Source organism: Symphalangus syndactylus, chromosome 1, assembly GCF_028878055.3.
Source record: "Symphalangus syndactylus isolate Jambi chromosome 1, NHGRI_mSymSyn1-v2.1_pri, whole genome shotgun sequence".
Lineage (NCBI taxonomy): Eukaryota > Metazoa > Chordata > Mammalia > Primates > Hylobatidae > Symphalangus > Symphalangus syndactylus.
In genome coordinates this window covers 72,108,804-72,129,300 of record NC_072423.2, presented here as the reverse complement: position 1 = coordinate 72,129,300, position 20,497 = coordinate 72,108,804, and the positions used below count along the sequence as shown (strand labels likewise).

General features: G+C 38.8%; 1 protein-coding gene across 18 annotated transcripts in view; it reads left to right on the top strand.

The window, feature by feature from the left end:
• Positions 1 to 20,497, top strand: part of L3MBTL4 (L3MBTL histone methyl-lysine binding protein 4) — a 474,605-nt gene that overhangs the window by 241,989 nt on the left and 212,119 nt on the right. For all 18 annotated transcript variants that reach the window (XM_063620329.1, XM_055237865.2, XM_055237861.2 and 15 more), the window contains one exon: positions 11,667 to 11,781. In XM_063620329.1, coding sequence (XP_063476399.1) covers positions 11,667 to 11,781 — 115 coding nt within the window. The remainder of the gene's footprint in view (positions 1 to 11,666; positions 11,782 to 20,497) is intronic.

Genomic DNA, 20,497 nt, shown 5'->3' with positions numbered 1-20,497 from the left:
AACAAATTTACAAGAAAAAAACAAGCAACCCCATCAAAAAGTGGGCAAAGGACATGAACAGACACTTCTCAAAAGAAGACATTTATGCAGCCAAAAAACACATGAAAAAATGCTCATCATCACTGGCCATCAGAGAAATGCAAATCAAAACCACAATGAGATACCATCTCACACCAGTTAGAATGGCAATCATTAAAAAGTCAGGAAACAACAGGTGCTGGAGAGGATGCGGAGAAATAGGAACACTTTTACACTGTTGGTGGGACTGTAAACTAGTTCAACCATTGTGGAAGTCAGTGTGGCGATTCCTCAGGGATCTAGAACTATAAATACCATTTGACCCAGCAATCCCATTACTGGGTATATACCCAAAGGACTATAAATCATGCTGCTATAAAGACACATGCACATGTATGTTTATTGCGGCACTATTCACAATAGCAAAGACTTGGAACCAACCCAAATGTCCAACAACGATAGACTGGATTAAGAAAATGTGGCACATATACACCATGGAATACTATGCAGCCATAAAAATGATGATTTCATGTCCTTTGTAGGGACATGGATGAAACTGGAAATCATCATTCTCAGTAAACTATCGCAAGGACAAAAAACCAAACACCGCATGTTCTTACTCATAGGTGGGAATTGAGCAATGAGAACACATGGACACAGGAAGGGGAACATCACACACCAGGGACTGTTGTGGGTTGGGGGAAGGGGTGAGGGATAGCATTAAGAGATACACCTAATGCTAAATGACAAGTTAATGGGTGCAGCACACCAACATGGCACATGGATACATATGTAACAAACCTGCACATTGTGCACATGTACCCTAAAACTTCAAGTACAATAAAAAAAAAAGAGTGGCTATTATTAAACAGTCAAAAAATAACAGATACTGGCGAGATTGTAGAGAAAAGGGAACGCTTATATGCTGCTGGTGGGAATGTAAATTAGTTCAGTTATTTTAGAAAGCAGTGTAGCAATTTCTCAAAGAACTCGAAGCAGAATTGCCGTTCAACCCAGCAGTCCCATTATTGGGGGAATATAAATCGTTCTACCATAAAGACACATGCAAGTGCATGTTCATCACGGCACTACTTACAGTAGCAAAGACACAGAATCAGCCCAAATGCCTATCAGTGGTAGACTGGATAAAGAAAAGCCTGGGTGAAAAAGTGAGACTGTGTCTCAAAAAAAAAAAAAAAAAAAAAGAAAATGTAGTACATATACACCATGGAATGCTAGACAGCCATAAAAAAGAAAGAGATCATGTCCTTTACAGCAACAGAGATGGAGCTGGAGACCATTATCCTAAGTGAGCTAATATAGAAACCAAAAAACAAATACCATGTATTTTCACTTATAAGTGAAAGCTAAACATTGAGTACATGTGGATACAAAGAGAACAAGAGATGCTGGGGCCTACTTGAAGGTGGAGGGTGGGAGGAGGGAGAGCATTGAAAAACTACCCAGCATGGCCGGGTGTGGTGGCTCACACCTGTAATCCCAGCACTTTGAGAGGCCAAGGTGGGCGGATCACTTGAGGTCAGGAGTTTGAGACCAGGCTGGCCAACATGTTGAAACCCCAACTCTACTAAAAATACAAAGAAAAATTAGCTGGGCATGGTGGCACGCACCTGTAATCCCAGCTACACAGGAGGCTGAGGCAGGAGAATTGCTTGAACCCAGGAAACAGAGGTTGCAGTGAGCTGAGACAGTGCCACTGCACTCCAGCCTGGGTGACAGAGTGAGACTCTGTCTCAAAAAAATAAAAATAAAAAAAGAAAAACTACCTATCAGGTGCTATGCCTATTACCTGGGCGGCAAAATAATCTGTATACCAAACCCCTGTGACATGTAGTTGACCTGTATAAAAAACCTGCATTTGTACCCTTGAACCTAATATAAAAGTTTCTAAAAAAGAATGTAAAATGCAAAAAAAAAATTTTCCTCACCTCACACAGAAAGTCTGTACCCAAAAACCAGTAAATCCCCAGTCCTACCTCCTTGCAGACCCTACTAACCTCTAATCTACTTTTGGTCCCTATGAATTTGCCTATTCTAGATATAAGTAGATATTTGTCCTTTTGTGCCTGGCTTACTTTGCTTATCATGATGTTCATCTGTGTTGTAGCATATCAGAACGTCGTTCCTTTTGGTGGCTGAATAATATTCCATTGCGTGTACATACCACATACCCATTCATCAGTTGACGGACACTTGGATTGTTACCACTTTTTGGCCATTGTGAATGCTGTTGCCATGAACATTGGCATACAAGCATGGAAAAACTGCAAATAATCTAGGGTTTGTGGTTAAAAAAATACAGATTTTGACCTTTATTCTTGACTCCCACTGAATTAGATCTTGGTTGGAGGAGAGGATGGTTCATATTTTGCTTACTAAATTTTGAAAAACACTGCTTTAAAAAACCTGATGAATTTGGGCAGTGGCTTTACAAATAAAAATAGGTTTAGAATACCTATAGTGAAAACTACTAATTTTCCAACTTAATGATTAAAAGCTTTTCTATGATATTTGTTATGAGAAAGGATTAAATGGAAGAGGGAAGCAACTATATTTGTGGAAGAGCAGATGAGTTTGAGGGAGGTTAGCAGGGACAAGGAGTTGAGTTAATTGACCACAAGTGAGTGTGGAAGCAGTGGTAAGGAACAAACCTAGGGGCAGCCGGTTCCAAAACCACAGAACAGCGCTTCAGGCATGTGGCCTGGGGGAGAGGAAGGGTTTAGGAGTCACAGTCATCTGGAAATTGTGGGCATATTTCATAATCCCTGTGTATCTCAGTAGCCTTATATGTAAAATGGGGGTAATAATGTGAGAGTAAGGTGTTTTGAAGGTATATATATATTTTTCCTTTCCTTCATGCTCTCTCCTTCATTACCCTTGTCTGCAAGCAGATGGGCTGAATGTGGAGTTAATGTTTACTGTGGAAAAGTTTGGGTAGCTCTGGACTATATCCCTCATTTAGTCAATGTTATATTGTTTTCCTTATTTGTTTTCTTGCATGGTTCTCTCAGTAAACTGTTCTCAGGTTAAGTCTGTTTTTGCCATTTACTGGCTTATGATCTTGGCAAACCTCTTAACATCTGTGAGGCCCCTATTAATCATCTATTAAAGGAACACCTGTGAACATTAAATGAGGCACTATATAGGGCTGCACTCAGTGCCTCATGCCTGTAATCCCAGCGCTTTGGGAGGCTGAGGCAGGAGGATCACTTGAGAACAGGAGTTTGAGACCAACCTGAGCAACATAGCAAGACCTTGACTCTACAAAAAAACAAAATAAAATAATTGAGTGGTGTGGTGTGGTGTGGTGGTATGTGCCTGTAGTTCCAGCTATTTGGGAGGCAGGAGGATCACTTGAGCCCAGGAGTTTGAGGCTGCAGTGAGCTGTGGCTGTGCCGTGTATGTCTATGTGTGCCCACACACACACATTACAACTATCCCTGGAATATATAAGCATACAATAAAAGTGTGTCCCCTGCCATACCCAACACTCTTGCTCTTGGATTATGATAGTATTCTGTAAAGGCATGGTGCAAGCATTCTTGCCCCATGGCAGGGCAGATGACTTGCCTCAGTACTATCCCTGAACTCCCCTTTGCCATCCCTCAACAGAGCCCAGAGCCTGGCATCAGAGGAAGTAAGATGAACTATAATCTTATTAACACCAATAGTTATGAGCAATAGGTATCAGGAAAACATATTAAAACCCAGTTCTCCTTTCTAGAATGAAACTTAAGCCTAATTAACTCAAAATGTATTAAATTAAAGCTAGAAGAGTTCAGGCACAATAGAGACTGTTTCAGAAGAAGTTAACATCATGTCTGCGCGCTTATAATTTGTTTGCCATAAGCATGTAAAATAGATTTGAGGACTGACAGTAAAACAAACATATCCAATAAGCCTATTAAAGTGGAAATTAAAAATTTAAAAACGATATAGCAAAATAAAACAATGTAATAGTCACTTAGGCTAATAAAATTATTGTGACTGAGCATTCAATTTAGCCCTGATGTTCCTAAGTATTATAATAACTTCCTCGTCTTCCAATTGCCCAAAAGAACAATGAGAAGATGTGATTACTGCCTTGCATCTTATTCAGACGATGGGCTTTGAGCCTTTAAAATCTGTGAGACACAGGGCTAAGTGCCATGGGAGCAGCGAACATGACTGAGGCGTTGGGGTATATTTAAGGGGCTCAGGGCAAGTCCTACTGTGGGCATTGGGAAGTAAAGATAAGGAAAAGCAGAGACTGTGTTGGTGCAGATGGTTGGAAGTGTGGGATTTATGCCAAGGAGTTTTTCCTTGTTGTTGTTTTTTTTAATATGCTGATCTAACTTTTAAATTTCCAAGTTATTTCTTACCACTCTTTAATAGCTAATGTGTAATGTTAATACCATTAGGAAACATTCCTGTCTGTTTTAAGGATAAGAACTTGAGACAGTGGTTGATTCAGTGATCTGACCTTTGTTTTCTAGTTTATCAAAGCTTGAGCAAGAAGGGTCTACTTGTTTATTTTATGCAAACCCAGATATGTGAAAAATAATAAATGTATGAAATACAATGTTGAGATGATTTGGTTTTCAAAACGAGGCTTTGCTTTACAAAAGGACTCTTGGTAAATAGACTTAAAATGCCAGTCTCCTCTATTAACTTGACCATCTGGTTAGAATTTTTTAAATTGGATTTTTATTCCACAGATCCAAAGATATGATCCAAAGATATGAAAATATCTTTCATAAAGATGTATTCTACATAGGCACAGATTTTGATTATAAATTCAGAGTTTAGACAGCCCTTGTTGGGGAGGGGAGAATCACATCATTGGATTGGGAGGCTATTTTTAATTTCCATGGTTTCATTGTAAGCAGTTATATACAACCCTGGAAATGATAATTTAATATTTATTAATGAACATAAGAAGAAAATGTTGAATAGGGTATGTAAAAATATTGTACCTGCTGTCAAAAAAATTGAAAAAGATTTTTTTTTTCACTTCTTCAGTTGAGACCTAATTCTGCAGTCGGATTCCCAGGTCCACCACAATAGTTAAAATAGAAAGACCTAACTCCTCGAAGCAGGACCTTGCTGGGATGTTTGTCCTGTCCTGTTTGTGCTTTGACACAACTTCCTTGCTTTTGAAACATAAAAAAATTGCACCCCAGACTTAAAAGCGGAAGGGCATTGAAATTAGTTGAAGCTTGGGAAATTTATTTCTTCTTCACTCCATTATATGGACTTACACAAACTTCTTCCTATTGGTAATTCCAGAGCAGGAGGCATCATTCCAAAAAGGAACACCAGTGTTGCTTGTTCACGCCTTGAATATTCAGTGGCCTGGTACTGACAGTCCTAGGGTGCCTGGCTATGTCCTGAGCACTGCAACATCGCCATCAGTAGAAGATAGTAGGAGACAGAGCAGCCACATGTGACAGCAGCTGAATGTAGAAATGTTTTAAATAAAGTAACTATATTGAGATGTAATTTGCAAAATAGTAAGATGTACAGATTTTATGCATGCATTTTGATGAGGGTTGAAAAATGTATAATACATCCTGCATAGCCACCATCCCATTCGAGATGTAGAACACTTCCAACAACACGGAAGCTTCCTTTGTGCTCTGCCCTTCTCAGCCAGTCCTGCTCCCATCCTTCTCCCAGACAACCATGGACCTGGTTTCTATTGCCTGTTGTCAGATTTCCTATCAGTGGGGTCATACAGCATACACTATTGTGTCTGCCTCCTTGCTCAACATGAAGTCTGTTGTTCCCATGTTCATGCATGTGTAAACAGTTTATCCCTTTTTATTGCTGAACTAGTATTCATTTTATGGACATTGCACACTTGTTTGTGAATGAATGTTCACCTGTTGGGCATTTGTGTTGTTTTCAGGTTTGGGCTATTATGAATAAAACTGCAAGGGACATTTGTTTACACAACTTTATATTTTCATCACTTTTGTTGGAATTACTAGGAGTCACAGGGTAGGCACATGGTTTAAGCTTCTTTAAAAAGTAGCATAATGTCCAACAACGATAGACTGGATTAAGAAAATGTGGCACATATACACCATGGAATACTATGCAGCCATAAAAAATGATGAGTTCGTGTCCTTTGTAGGGACATGGATGAAACTGGAAAACATCATTCTCAGTAAACTATCGCAAGGACAAAAAACCAAACACCGCATGTTCTCACTCATAGGTGGGAATTGAACAATGAGAACTCATGGACACAGGAAGGGGAACATCACACTCCGGGGACTGTTGTGGGGTGGGGGGAGGGGGGAGGGACAGCATTAGGAGATACACCTAATGCTAAATGACGAGTTAATGGGTACAGGAAACCAACATGGCACATAGATACATATGTAACAAACCTGCACATTGTGCACATGTACCCTAAAACCCTAAAGTATAATAAAAAAGAAAAAAAAAAAAAGTAGCATAACATCATTGAAAGTGGTTGTGCAATTTTACACCCCTGCCGACATGGGTATGTATGTTTCAGGAGCTCCACAGCCTTGGCAATAACTGATGTTGGGAAATTTTGTCTGTCATTTAAATCATTTGAGTGGGTATGCGGTAGTATTTCATTTTGGTTTCTGTGGTGAAGAGTGATATTGAGATGTTAAAAGTTTGTTTATTGATCATTATGAATTTTTTTCCAAAATGTCCATTGAGTCTTTTGCTCATTTTTTACATTGAATTTTTTGTCAAGTCTCTTGTCAGATAAATGTATTACAAATGCCTGTGGCTCACTTCTTATTTTTCTTGGTGATTTTGAAAGGCAAAAGTTTTTGAGTCAGGTAAAAAATAAATTTATTAATTTATTATTATATGGGTAGTGCCTTCTGTGTGCTAATAAATCCTTGAATATTCCAATATAATGAAGGCATTATCTTAAAGTTTTCTTTTTGGGTTTTGTAGTTTTAGCTTTTATGTTTTGTTTTATGTTTCATTTCAAATACTTGTGTATGTGTGATGTGAGGTAGAAGTCAGCTGGCTCATTTTTTTCACGTGTTGATGTTCAAGCATTCTGGTGCCATTTGTTGAAAAGACTGTCCTTTCCTCATTCAATACTCTTGTCATGCTTTTGAAAATCAATTGACTGCATATATATGGATCAATTTATATACAGTATTTTGTCTTATTAATATATTTGTCTATCCTAACCCAGTACAACATGGTCCTAATAACTGTGCCTTTGTAGTAATTCTAAAATTCAGATAGTATCAGTTCTCCAACTTTGTTAATTTTTTTTATAAAATTGTTTTGGGCAAGCTAGATCATTTTTCATTCCTTTATAATGCTAGAATCTGCTTGTCAAATGATACAAAACAAAAGACCTACCTTTTTGAGTAGGATTAAATTGAATTTATGGAATAATATGGGAAGAGATGACATATCAATAATAATATTGAGTCTTCTAGCCTGTGGGCATGATAGTTCTCTTCACTTATCTTTTAATTTCTCTTAGGAATGTTTTCTAGCTTTCAATGTATAGATCTTGCACATTTTCTTATTTTCTCAGATGTTTTGCTAAGTTCTTCATTTTTAATGCTATTCTGAAGGAAATTTTTTAAAAATTAATATTTTTTAAATTTTTCGTTGCCAGTATATATTAATATAATTTATTGTCTTATGTTGACTTATTTTGCAAGTTTCATGCCTTTTATTAATATTTCTTTCTCTTGCCTAATTGCACTACATTACAATGTTGACTAGAAACAGTAAGAATGAATAAACTTGCCTTATTCTTGATTTTGGGGATGAAGCATTCAATAAAGTATTACTTAGTATGATATTATCTGTGTTTCATAGATGCCTTTTATCAAACTGAGGGAGTTCCCTTCTATTTCTAGTTTGCTGAAGTATTTATCATTGTGTATTGAACTTTGTCAAATACTTTTTCTGTATCCACTGAGATGACCACATTACTTTTCTTCTTACTCTGTAGTGTAATGAATTAATCAATTACAGTTAGAACGCGAAACTAGCCTTGCATATTTCCCCGCATATTTGCTGTTGCTAGTGCTCTTCATGTAGATCGTAGTTTCCATCTGGCATCACTTAGCATCAGCCTGAAATACTCCTGTAATATTTCTTACAGTATAAATCTATAAGTGCGTATTCTTTTTTTTTTGTTCATCTGAAAATTTCTCTGTTTTGGTCTTTTTTGAAGGATATTTTTGTAGGAATTGAAATTCTGTGTTGATAGTTTTTTATGTTTCCTGTTAGTGTTTTAAAGATGTCATTTTATTATCTTCTTGCTTGCACTGTTTCTGGTGAGAAGGTGGCCCACTTTCCCATCGTGGCTCTGCTCTTCGTAATGTGTTGCCTTGTCTCCGGTTGCTTTCAGGGTTTCCCTTTAGCCTTCATTTTCAGTGGTCTATGATTTGCCTAGTTTTCATTTCCTTTGTATTTATTATGCTCAGGTTTTGTCATTCTTAAGCTTGCAAGTTGGTATTTTTGGCCAAATTAGGGAGATTTTTTGTTTTAACCATTATCCTTTCTGCGTTGGTTTTGTTTGACCACTATTCCTGCTCCATTCTCTCTGTGTCCTCCCCTTCTAGAATCCAAATATGCGTATGTTAGATGAGTTGATATTATTAGGCTCTATTTATTATTTAAATCTTGTATCATCTTTTTTTTTTTTTTTTTTTTTTTTTTGACAGAGTTTCGCTCTGTCACCCAGGCTGAGTGCAGTGCTGCAATTTCGGCTCACTGCAAACTCTGCTTCCCAGGTTCAAGCCATCCTTGTGCTTCAGCCTCCCAAGTAGCTGGGAATACAGGCATGCATCACCACACCAGCTAATTTTTGCATTTTTAGTAGAGATGGGGCTTCACCATGTTGGCCAGGCTAGTCTTAACCCCCTGGCTCTAAGTGATCTGCCTGCCTTAGCCTCCCAAAGTGCTGGGATTATAGGTGTGAGCCGTCACACCGAAACATCATCTGTTCTTTAGGTTGATAACTTCCATGAATCTGTTTTTATATTTTATATTTTGTATATAATTTCTATGAATCTGTTTTTATATTTTATATTCACTCATCTGTTTTTCTGCCATCTCCAATCTCCTATTATTGCCATCCAGCAATAATATTGTCATCCAGCAATATTTAAGATATTTTGCTATTCACTTCTAGAATTTCTATGTGCTTCTCTCTTATAGTTTCCATTTCTCTCCTGAAATTCTCTGCTCACTCATTTAGACCATTTCAGTTAAGTTTTTGAACATATTTTCATAACTACTTTGCAGTCCTTTTCTGCTAATTACAACATCTAGGTTATCTTAGGGTCTATTTCTGTTGACCACTTCTTTACAAATTGAGTATGGCTCACAATCATCTGCTTATTTACATGTTTAATAAACTTTTGTATGTTATACATAATGAATGATTCAGTATACAGTGGGAGTTTTTTTTTTTTTAAGAGTAGAGTTTGTTCTGTCAGGGAGTTCATTACTGGTAATTCTTCATCTGGCTGAGGCTTGATTTTACCCCTTTTTTAGGGTTGTTCATGAGTAATGCTTAATCTAGAGCATCTTTCTTTCCCCAAAAATGTGAACTTCGTGGTGTTTCAGTCATATTGTCAAAGTGTTATTGAGGTTTCTCCACATTAGTCTCTCCCCTCTCCCCGGAACGTGTGACCTCTAGTATCTTTGTTTCATTCTCAGCCCCGTATCAGCTACTCTCTGCTTGGCTTCAGAAAGTCTTACCTGGTACATGGGCAGTCCAGCCCTTGGTCAAGGTCTTGTGATAACCTCCCATGGACTTTTTGGTCCCCCGCTTTATTGAGACAGGGTCTTGGTGTGCCGTCCAGGCTGCAGTGCAGTGGCATGATCATGGTTCACTGCGGCCTCAACCTCCCCAGGCTGAGGTGATTCTTCTACTTCAGCCTCCTGAGTAGCTGGGACCACAGGTGCACACCACCACACCTGGCTAGTTTTTGTATTTTTTGTAGAGATGAGGTTTCACCATGTTATCCAGGCTGGTCTGGAACTCCTGGGCTCAAGAGATCCTCCTTCCTTGGCCTCCCAAAGTGCTGGGATGGCAGGCATGAGCTACTGCACCCTGCCTTTGGTTCCCCCTTTTTTGTAGTTCTGTCTTTTCCAATACTTTGTCTTTTAACTTCCAGCTGCATCATGCACTCTGATCTGCAATCTCTGTCTGTCTGACTGCATAACTGCTTTCTTTATGTTTCTCCTCTCTGTGCTGCAATCAGGAAATTGTCTCCAGGCTGACGTTAAAGGCTCATCTGGGATGTTTTCCTTTACTTAGGGATTGCATTTCTGTGCTGCCTGTTGTCCAATGTCTGAAAATATTCCCTGCATATGTCCAGTTTTAAGGTTATTACTATGAAAGGGCAGTCTGTCATGGTCAGGAACCTAAGTTCAGTAGAAATATACTTTTGAAAGTTATTACTGTAATCTCTGGTTCTCAAACTTTAGCATATAACAGATGCATATAGAAAACTTGTTAACACACATCGTTAGGCTCTACCTTTAGAGTTTCTGATTCAGTAGGATTGAGGTGGAGCCAAGAATTTGCATTTTTAGCAAGTGTCCAGGTCAGTGATGCTGATAGTCTAAGAATCACACTTTGAAAACCACTTGCTTAGAAAGATGACTCTTGAGAAAAAATATTGGGAGTTTATTTGGGACTGAATATATAGAATTTTGCTTTTTTGGTCTTATGTTCTGCATAATGGATTTATATTTCAGGTTAGCTTATTATAGCACTAGGCATCTTGCTCTTTTTATTCAAATATGATTTTCAAAAACTTAAGTGGGCTTCTTTGCATTAGAAAGGATATAGCTTTTTAAAAAAGAAATAATTATTTTTATTTTAAGAAGTATTTGATTTTTGTTTCAGAAATTGGGATTTATTTAATTATTCTTATATGTGTGCATGGTATATGTGTGTGTGTTTTGTAGATAAGATGCAAGATAAATTATCCTTGCAATAATTAGCCTTGTTTGAGCCTATACCAGTAGGATGGCTGGACCTAGGCCCTACCTCTTCTTCAGAAGATTTCTTAATAGCTTACCCTTGGTCTTTAAATAGCTCTTATGGTAGCTATTAAAATCTATCTACCCCCTAGCATATTTTGTCTACTGTTTTTGCCTCCATTGTTCCAATGGGCCCATCTCTCATTTGTGAGGTTTTAGGGATTGATCGTTTCTTTATACTCTAATCTGTGTATTTCCCATCAGTATAGCGCTTGTACTAATGTCAAGTTGGTGACTCTTACTGTTGATGATGCTGACATGGTTCTTGAAGTGGTTAATGGGACAGTTGCTCAGGACAAAGAGTATCTCCTCAACAGCATTCCAGTACTTGTCTTAGTTGAGAAAATGGATTGGCCTTACTTCTTCAAATTCTGATCAATCCCTGACAAAGTTTTTATTTACCAACCACTTTAATTTCTTTGAAAATTTGGTACAATTGCCTTTGTTGGCTGGATTAGAAGGCTGTAGAATGGCACATATTAAATATTATTTCAACTGCAAGGTATGATTAATAAAATTTCAATCTCAGCTTCAGATATCTGTATTTAAATATTTTGATACAGGAACAGTGAAATACTAATTACTAAATACTAATCATTCAAAACTCGTTTTAACAGGTTCATTTTGATGGTTGGGACCATAAGTATGACTACTGGGTGGAGGCAGACAGCCCTGATATCCACCCGATCGGATGGTGTGATGTCACAGGGCATCCACTGGAAGTGCCGCAGCGTGAGTACTTTGCTCTTTGTTGTTGCTCTTTAAATACTTGGCCTGATTTCCAGCCGTGATGTTGCTTATTCATGCCATTACAGGCATTTGAAAGCTAAACATCACATAGGCAAATTAATCACTACAGCTACACTGAAAGCCGATTATTTACAATTAAGCCTCAAAGGGCATGCGTTATATTAATGAAAAGTGATAATCATTAAAAAATTATTTTGATAGTGTTTTCCAAAGGAATCTTTATTTCCTACATTTGAGTTTGGAAAACTGAGCTAGCACATCTAAATCCATCTAATTTTGGTCATTGGTTTTAACAAGTTCATCTTATTTTTTTAAACATCTGATCTTTATAGAATAGACTACACAAAGTCTTTTGGAAAATTAAAATATTTTAACTTCCAACAATTTTCAGATTTTTTTTTACTTATAAAAAAATTTAAAATCCTCTACTTTACTTGCATCTTTATTATTTCTGACTTTCTAGCTACTTAAAGTTAAGGAGGAAATTAACCACTCTCAATTTTAATGAGCCTCAACCCAAAATACCTTATTTTTTTGTCTGAAGGAGTCCTCTGATCTGATTAGGCTGACATGACTAATAACCAGTTCCAGACACAAGTGCAAGTGTTCTCCATTCTCATGTTTGCTTTGTTCCCTCACTGCTTCTCTCTCCCTCCCATTGGTTTCTTAGGATGAAGCTAGAGTGCTTTTCTATTAATGAGGATATATTACATGGAGCCAGCCTAATGATGCTTGAACCTTAGACCTCAAAGGACTTCTTGTAAAAATGAGAAGAATCCCTGACTAAATAATTGGACAAACAGTTGTACATTGTGCTAGGTTCTTCAAAAACTATGAAATCAAAGAGATGAAGGCCCTTCTGGAGCCTACAGTGTACTGGCACACATAGGACCAGTACCCCAAGAATGTAGAATGAAGAGGACCATGGTCAGCACCATATGGGGGACTCCAAGTAGGGAAGGGCGCCAGCATTTGTGCTTTGTGGTTTCCTCTGGTATCGCTTTTTATCCTCCCTAGTTTCACACCCCAGCATGTCACAGAGATGGTTCTCACTTTATGTGAACCCTCCAATACACCCCTGCACATCCATCCCTCAGCCGGTAACTTTCTCAAGTATGAACGATTTCCACTGGGGTAGGCATGGACCAGCATTGCAGATAAACGGACAATTCTCTTCACTCCACTCCAAGCATTGTCTGCTCCTTTGTCACTCTACCCACCTGGCTTTTCTACCTGAATGTCTCAAAAGCATCCCAGAGTCTATGCATCAAACCAAACCTCCATCCCATGCCAAAAACTTGCTCTTTCTACTGTTTGCTTCCTAAGTTGCCATTCCAGACTCTGCTCCCTCTTGGCCCCTTCCTCAACCTACACATATAAACAGTCACCAAGTGTCCTGCTGGTTCTTTCTTAATTATCCAGAATCTATCTTTGACCCTGAATGCTTTGACCCCCAGTGCATCTTCTCAATGCTATTGCATTATTTTGAGGTGTCATCATAGTTACAGATGCTTCTCAGAATGTGGCCTGTAGTCTCCTACTGAGTTGCACAGGTTCTCCTGATAAGCTTAGGATAAATCTAAAGTCTAGAGCTGTGTAGACTAGTGGTTAAAAATTAGAAAACTGGAGTTAGAATTCTGGGTTTTGAATCTCAGTTTAAAGCTTGCTTAGTGTGTGCCTCTCTATGCCTCAGTTTCCTCATCTATAAAATAAAGATAATATTAATATCTATCTCATGAATTTATAATTATTAAATGAGATAAATGAATGGATAGAATTCAGAAACTGCCTGCCCCATACTAGGTGCTCAATTAAATTCTTCTCTCAGGATAATATGTGACATTCTCTAGATTTTCATTCTTATGTAAGTTATTAAGTGGGAGTTACTAAGAGTTCCAGATTTGAAATTGAGCTTAAATTAATGTGATTAGGGTTTTCCAAATACTTTAATTCAATTTTTCTTTTTTTAAAATTATTATTATACTTTAAGTTTTAGGGTACATGTGCACAAAGTGCAGGTTAATTAAATATGTATACATGTGCTATGCTGGTGTGCTGCACCCATTCACTCGCCATTTAGCATTAGGTATATCTCCTAATGCTATCCCTCCCCCCTCCTCCCACCCCACAACAGTCCCCAGTGTGTGGTGTTCCCCTTCCTATGTCCATATGTTCTCATTGTTCATTTCCCACCTATGAGTGAGAACATGCGGTGTTTGGTTTTTTGTCCTTGTGATAGTTTGCTGAGAATGATGGTTTCCAGCTTCATCCATGTCCCTACAAAGGACATGAGCTCATCCTTTTATATGGCTGCATAGTATTCCATGGTGTATATATGCCACATTTTCTTAATCCAGTCTATCATTGTTGGACATTTAGGTTGGTTCCAAGTCTTTGCTATTGTGAATAGTGCTGCAATGAACATACGTGTGCATGTGTCTTTATAGCAGCATATTTTGTAATCCTTTGGGTATATACCCAGTAATGGGATGGCTGGGTCAAATGGTATTTCTAGTTCTAGATCCCTGAGGAATCGCCACACTGTCTTCCACAGTGGCTGAACTAGTTTACAGTCCCACCAACAGTGTCAAAGTGTTCCTATTTCTCCACATCCTCTCCAGCACCTGTTGTTTCCTGACTTTTTAATGATTGCCATTCTAACTGGTGTGAGATGGTATCTCATTGTGGTTTTGATTTGCATTTCTCTGATGGCCAGTGATGATGAGCATTTTTTCATGTGTTTGTGGCTGCATAAATGTCTTCTTTTGAGAAATGTCTGTTCATATCCTTCACCAACTTTTTGATGGGATTGTTTGTTTTTTTTCTTGTAAATTTGTTTGAGTTCATTGTAGATTCTGGATATTAGCCCTTTGTCAGATGAGTAGGTTGCAAAAATTTTCTCCCATTCTGTAGGTTGCCTGTTCACTCTGATGGTAGTTTCTTTTGCTGTGCAGAAGCTCTTTAGTTTAATTAGATCCCACTTGTCAATTTTGGCTTTTGTTGCCATTGCTTTTGGTGTTTCAGACATGAAGTCCTTGCCCACGCCTATGTCCTGAATGGTATTGCCTAGGTTTTCTTCTAGGGTTTTTATGGTTTTGGGTCTAACATTTAAGTCTTTAATCCATCTTGAATTAATTTTTGTATAAGGTGTAAGGAAGGGATCCAGTTTCAGCTTTCTACATATGGCTAGCCAGTTTTCCCAGCACCATTTATTAAATAGGGAATCCTTTCCCCATTTCTTGTTTTTGTCAGGTTTGTCAAAGATCAGATAGTTGTAGATATGTGGCATTATTTCTGAGGGCTCTGTTCTGTTCCATTGGTCTATATCTCTCTTTTGGTACCAGTATCATGCTGTTTTGGTTACTGTAGCCTTGTAGTATAGTTTGAAGTCAGGTAGCGTGATGCCTCCAGCTTTCTTCTTTTGGCTTAGGATTGACTTGGCGATGCAGGCTCTTTTTTAGTTCCATATGAACTTTAAAGTAGTTTTTTCCAATTCTGTGAAGAAAGTCATTGGTAGCTTGATGGGGATGGCGTTGAATCTATAAATTACCTTGGGCAGTATGGTCATTTTCATGATATTGATTCTTCCTACCCATGAGCATGGAATGTTCTTCAATTTGTTTGTATCCTCTTTTATTTCATTGAGCAGTGGTTTGTAGTTCTCCTTGAAGAGGTCCTTCACATCCCTTGTAAGTTGGATTCCTAGGTATTTTATTCTCTTTGAAGCAATTGTGAATGGGAGTTCACTCATGATTTGGCTCTCTGTTAGTCTGTTATTGGTGTATAAGAATGTTTGTGATTTTTGCACATTGATTTTGTATCCTGAGACTTTCTGAAGTTGCTTATCAGCTTAAGGAGATTTTGGGCTGAGACAATGGGGTTTTCTAGATATACAATCATGTCATCTGCAAACAGGGACAATTTGGCTTCTTCTTTTCCTAATTGAATGCCACTTATTTCCTTCTCCTGCCTGATTGCCCTGGCCAGAACTTCCAACACTATGTTGAATAAGAGTGGTGAGAGAGGGCATCCCTGTCTTGTGCCAGTTTTCAAAGGGAATGCTTCCAGTTTTTGCCCATTCAGTATGATATTGGCTGTGGGTTTGTCATAGATAGCCCTTATTATTTTGAGATATGTCCCATCAATACCTAATTTATTGAGAGTTTTTAGCATGAAGGGCTGTTGAATTTTGTCAAAGGCCTTTTCTGCATCTATTGAGATAATCATGTGGTTTTTGTCATTGCTTCTGTTTACATGGTGGATTACATTTACTGATTTTCGTATGTTGAACCAGCCTTGCATCCCAGGGATGAAGCCCACTTGATCATGGTGTATAAGCTTTTTGATGTGCTGCTGGATTCGGTTTGCCAGTATTTTGTGAGGATTTTTGCATCAATGTTCATCAAGGATATTGGTCTAAAATTCTCTTTTTTTTTTGTTGTGTCTCTGCCAGGCTTTGGTATCAGGATGATGCTGGCCTCATAAAATGAGTTAGGGAGGATTCCGTCTTTTTCTGTTGATTGGAATAGTTTCAGAAGGAATGGTACCAGCTCCTCCTTGTACCTCTGGTAGAATTCGGCTGTGAATCCATCTGGTCCTGGACTTTTTTTGGTTGTAAGCTATTAATTATTGCCTCAATTTCAGAACCTGTTATTGGTCTATTCAGAGATTCAACTTCTTCCTGGTTTAGTCTTGGGAGAGTGTTATGTGTCAAGGAATTTATCCATTTCTTCTAGATTTTCTAGTTTATTTGCATAGAGGTGTTTATAGTATTCTCTGATGGTAGTTTGTATTTCTGTGGGATCGGTGGTGATATCCCCTTTGTCATTTTTTGTTGCGTCTATTTGATTCTCTCTTTTCTTCTTTATTAGTCTTGCTAGCGGTCTATAAATTTTGTTGATCTTTTCAAAAAACCAGCTCCTGGATTCACTGATTTTTTGAAGTGTTTTTTTGTGTCTCTATTTCCTTGAGTTCTGCTCTGATCTTAGTTATTTCTTGCCTTCTGCTAGCTTTTGAATGTGTTTGCTCTTGCTTCTCTAGTTCTTTCAATTGTGATGTTAGAGTGTCAATTTTAGATCTTTCCTGCTTTCTCTTGTGGGCATTTAGTGCAATAAATTTTCCTTTACACACTGCTTTGAATGTGTCCCAGAGATTCTGGCATGTTGTGTCTTTGTTCTCATTGGTTTCAAAGAAGATCTTTATCTCTGCCTTCAATTCGTTATGTACCCAGTAGTCATTCAGGAGCAGGTTGTTCAGTTTCTATATATTTGAGTGGTTTTGAGTGAGTTTCTTAAACCTGAGTTCTAGTTTGATTGCACTGTGTTCTGAGAGACAGTTTGTTATAATTTCTGTTCTTTTACATTTACTGAGGAGTGCTTTATTTCCAACTACGTGGTCAATTTTGGAATAGGTGTGGTATGGTGCTGAAAAGAATGTATATTCTGTTGATTTGGGGTGGAGAGTTCTGTAGATGTCTATTAGGTCCACTTGGTGCAGAGCTGAGTTCAATTCCTGGATATCCCTGTTAACTTTCTGTCTCATTGATCTGTCTAATGTTGACAGTGGGGTGTTAAAGTCTCCCATTATTATTGTGTGGGAGTCTTAGTCTCTTTCTAGGTCACTCAGGACTTGCTTTATGAATTTGGGTGCTCCTGTATTGGGTGCATATATATTTAGAATAGTTAGCTCTTTTTATTGAATTGATCCTTTTACCATTATATAATAGCCTTCTTTGTCTCTTTTGATCTTTGTTAGTTTAAAGTCTGTTTTATCTGAGACTAGGATTGCATCCCCTGCCTTTTTCTTGTTTTCCATTTGCTTGGTAAATCTTCCTCCATCCCTTTATTTTGAGCCTATGTGTGTCTCTGCATGTGAGATGGGTTTCCTGAACACAGCACACTGATGGGTCTTGACTCTTTATCCAATTTGCCAGTCTGTGTCTTTAATTGGAGCATTTAGTCCATTTACATTTAAGGTTAATATTGTTATATGTGAATTTGATCCTGACATTATGATGTTAGCTGGTTATTTTGCTCATTAGTTGATGCAGTTTCTTCCTAGCCTTGATGGCCTTTACAATTTGGCATGTTTTTGCAGTGGCTGGTACCAGTTGTTCCTTTCCATGTTTAGTGCTTCTTTCAGGAGCTCTTTTAGGGCAGGCCTAGTGGTGACAAAATCTCTCAGCATTTGCTCGTCTGTAAAGTATTTTATTTCTCCTTCACTTATGAAGCTTAGTTTGGCTGGATATGAAATTCTGGGTTGAAAATTCTTTTCTTTAAGAATGTTGAATATTGCCCCCTACTCTCTTCTGGCTTGTAGAGTTTCTGCCGAGAGATCAGCTGTTAGTCTGATGGGCTTCCCTTTGTGGGTAACCCGACCTTTCTCTCTGGCTGCTCTTAACATTTTTTCCTTCATTTCAACTTTGGTGAATCTGACAATTATGTGTCTTGGAGTTGCTCTTCTCGAGGAGTATCTTTGTGGCGTTCTCTGTATTTCCTGAATTTGAATGTTGGCCTGCCTTGCTAGATTCGGGAAGTTCTCCTGGATAACATCCTGAAGAGTATTTTCCAACTTGGTTCCATTCTCCCCATCACCTTCAGGTAAATCCAGTCAGACGTAGATTTGGTCTTTTCACATAGTTCCATATTTCTTGGAGGCTTTGTTTGTTTCTTTTTATTCTTTTTTCTCTAAACTTCTCTTCTTGCTTCACTTTATTCATTTCATCTTCCATCACTGATACCCTTTCTTCCAGTTGATTGCATCAGCTACTGAGCCTTGTGCATTCATCACATAGTTCTTGTGCCATGGTTTTCAGCTCCATCAAGTCCTTTAAGGACTTCTCTGCATTGGTTATTCTAGTTAGCCATTCATCTAATTTTTTTTCAAGGTTTTCAATTTCTTTGCCTTTGGTTCGAACTTCCTCCTTTAGCTGGGAGTAGTTTGATCTTCTGAAGCCTTCTTCTCTCAACTCGTCAAAGTCATTCTCAGTCCAGCTTTGTTCCATTGCTGGTGAGGAGCTGCATTCCTTTGGAGGAGGAGAGGCACTCTGATTTTTAGAGTTTCCGGTTTTTCTGCTCTGTTTTTTGCCCATCTTTGTGGTTTTATCTACCTTTGGTCTTTGATGATGGTGATGTACAGATGAGTTTTTGGTGTGGATGTCCTTTCTGTTTGTTAGTTTTCCTTCTAAGAGTCAGGACCCTCAGCTGCAGGTCTTTTGGAGTTTGTTGGAGGTCCACTCCAGACCCTGTTTGCCTGGCTGCAGAACAGCGGATATTGGTGAACCGCAGATGCTGCTGCCTGATCGTTCCTCTGGAAGTTTTGTCTTAGAGGAGTACCCGGCCGTGTGAGGTGTCAGCCTGCCCCTACTAGGAGGTGCCTCCCAGTTAGGCTGCTCAGGGGTCAGGGACCCACTTGAGGAGGCAGTCTGCCTGTTCTCAGATCTCCAGCTGCGTGCTGGGAGAACCACTACTCTCTTCAAAGCTGTCAGACAGGTACATTTATGTCTGCAGAGGTTACTGCTGCCTTTTGTTTGTCTGTGCTCTGCCCCCAGAGGTGGAGCCTACAGAGGCAGGCAGGCCTCCTTGAGCTGTGGTGGGCTCCACCCAGTTCGAGCTTCCCGGCTGCTTTGTTAACCTACTCAAGCCTTGGCAATGGCGGGTGCCCCTCCCCCAGCCTCGCTGCCACCTTGCAGTTTGATCTCAGACTGCTGTGCTAGCAATGAGTGAGGCTCCGTGGGCGTAGGACCCTCTAAGCCAGGTGTGGGATATAATCTGGTGTGCCGTTGGAAAAGCGCAGTATTAGGGTGGGTGTCACCCGATTTTCCAGGTGCCATCTGTCACCCCTTTCTTTGACTAGGAAAGGGAATTCCCTGACCCCTTGCACTTCCCTGGTGAGATGATGCCTCACCCTGCTTTGGCTCATGCACGGTGTGCTGCATCCACTGTCCTGCACCCACTATCCGGCACTCTCCAGTGAGATGAACCCGGTACCTCAGTTGGAAATGCAGAAATCACCCGTCTTCTGTGTCGCTCATGCTGGGAGCTGTAGACTTGAGCTGTTCCTATTCGGCCATCTTGGCTTCACCCTCTAATTCAATTTTTCTTAAGAAGTTTGACTTCCATGTGTTGTTGGCAGTATTACAAGATGCGTATTTTGTGTATTCACAGACAGGTAATTAGAGTCCCTAGAATTTGGGGGAAAGATAACTTGTAATTGGCTGTCTTTGGTTGGTTATGATTTTCGGTTTTTGCTGTGTTTGACTTTTTTGTTATAAACTTGTTTGTTTAGATTAATCAAGATTAATATAGCTTATTATAGGTTGTTTGATTAATCTTATGGTTTTAATTATTTCTCTCTGCACCATAAATATTTATGTTTTATTGATTTTGAAATACCTATACTTTAAGACATGCTTCAATATATGTCATCCCTGCCCCTATTGTGAAAGCAAAAATACACACACACACACGCACACCCACACCCATAGACAAACACACCCCTACTCCAAAACCGATTCTGTTACTTATTTATTTTTTTATCACTGAATTCTTTTTCCACTGGGAAGTAGAAACAAATGGTCGCTCCAGGCACTCTAATAAAACAACATTTGAGGGCCTGTCATTGACTGTTGCAGTGGTGTTATGATTGTCTCTTCTCTCTTCTTTCCTGGAATAGTCCATATAAAACCCCAAACTCACCT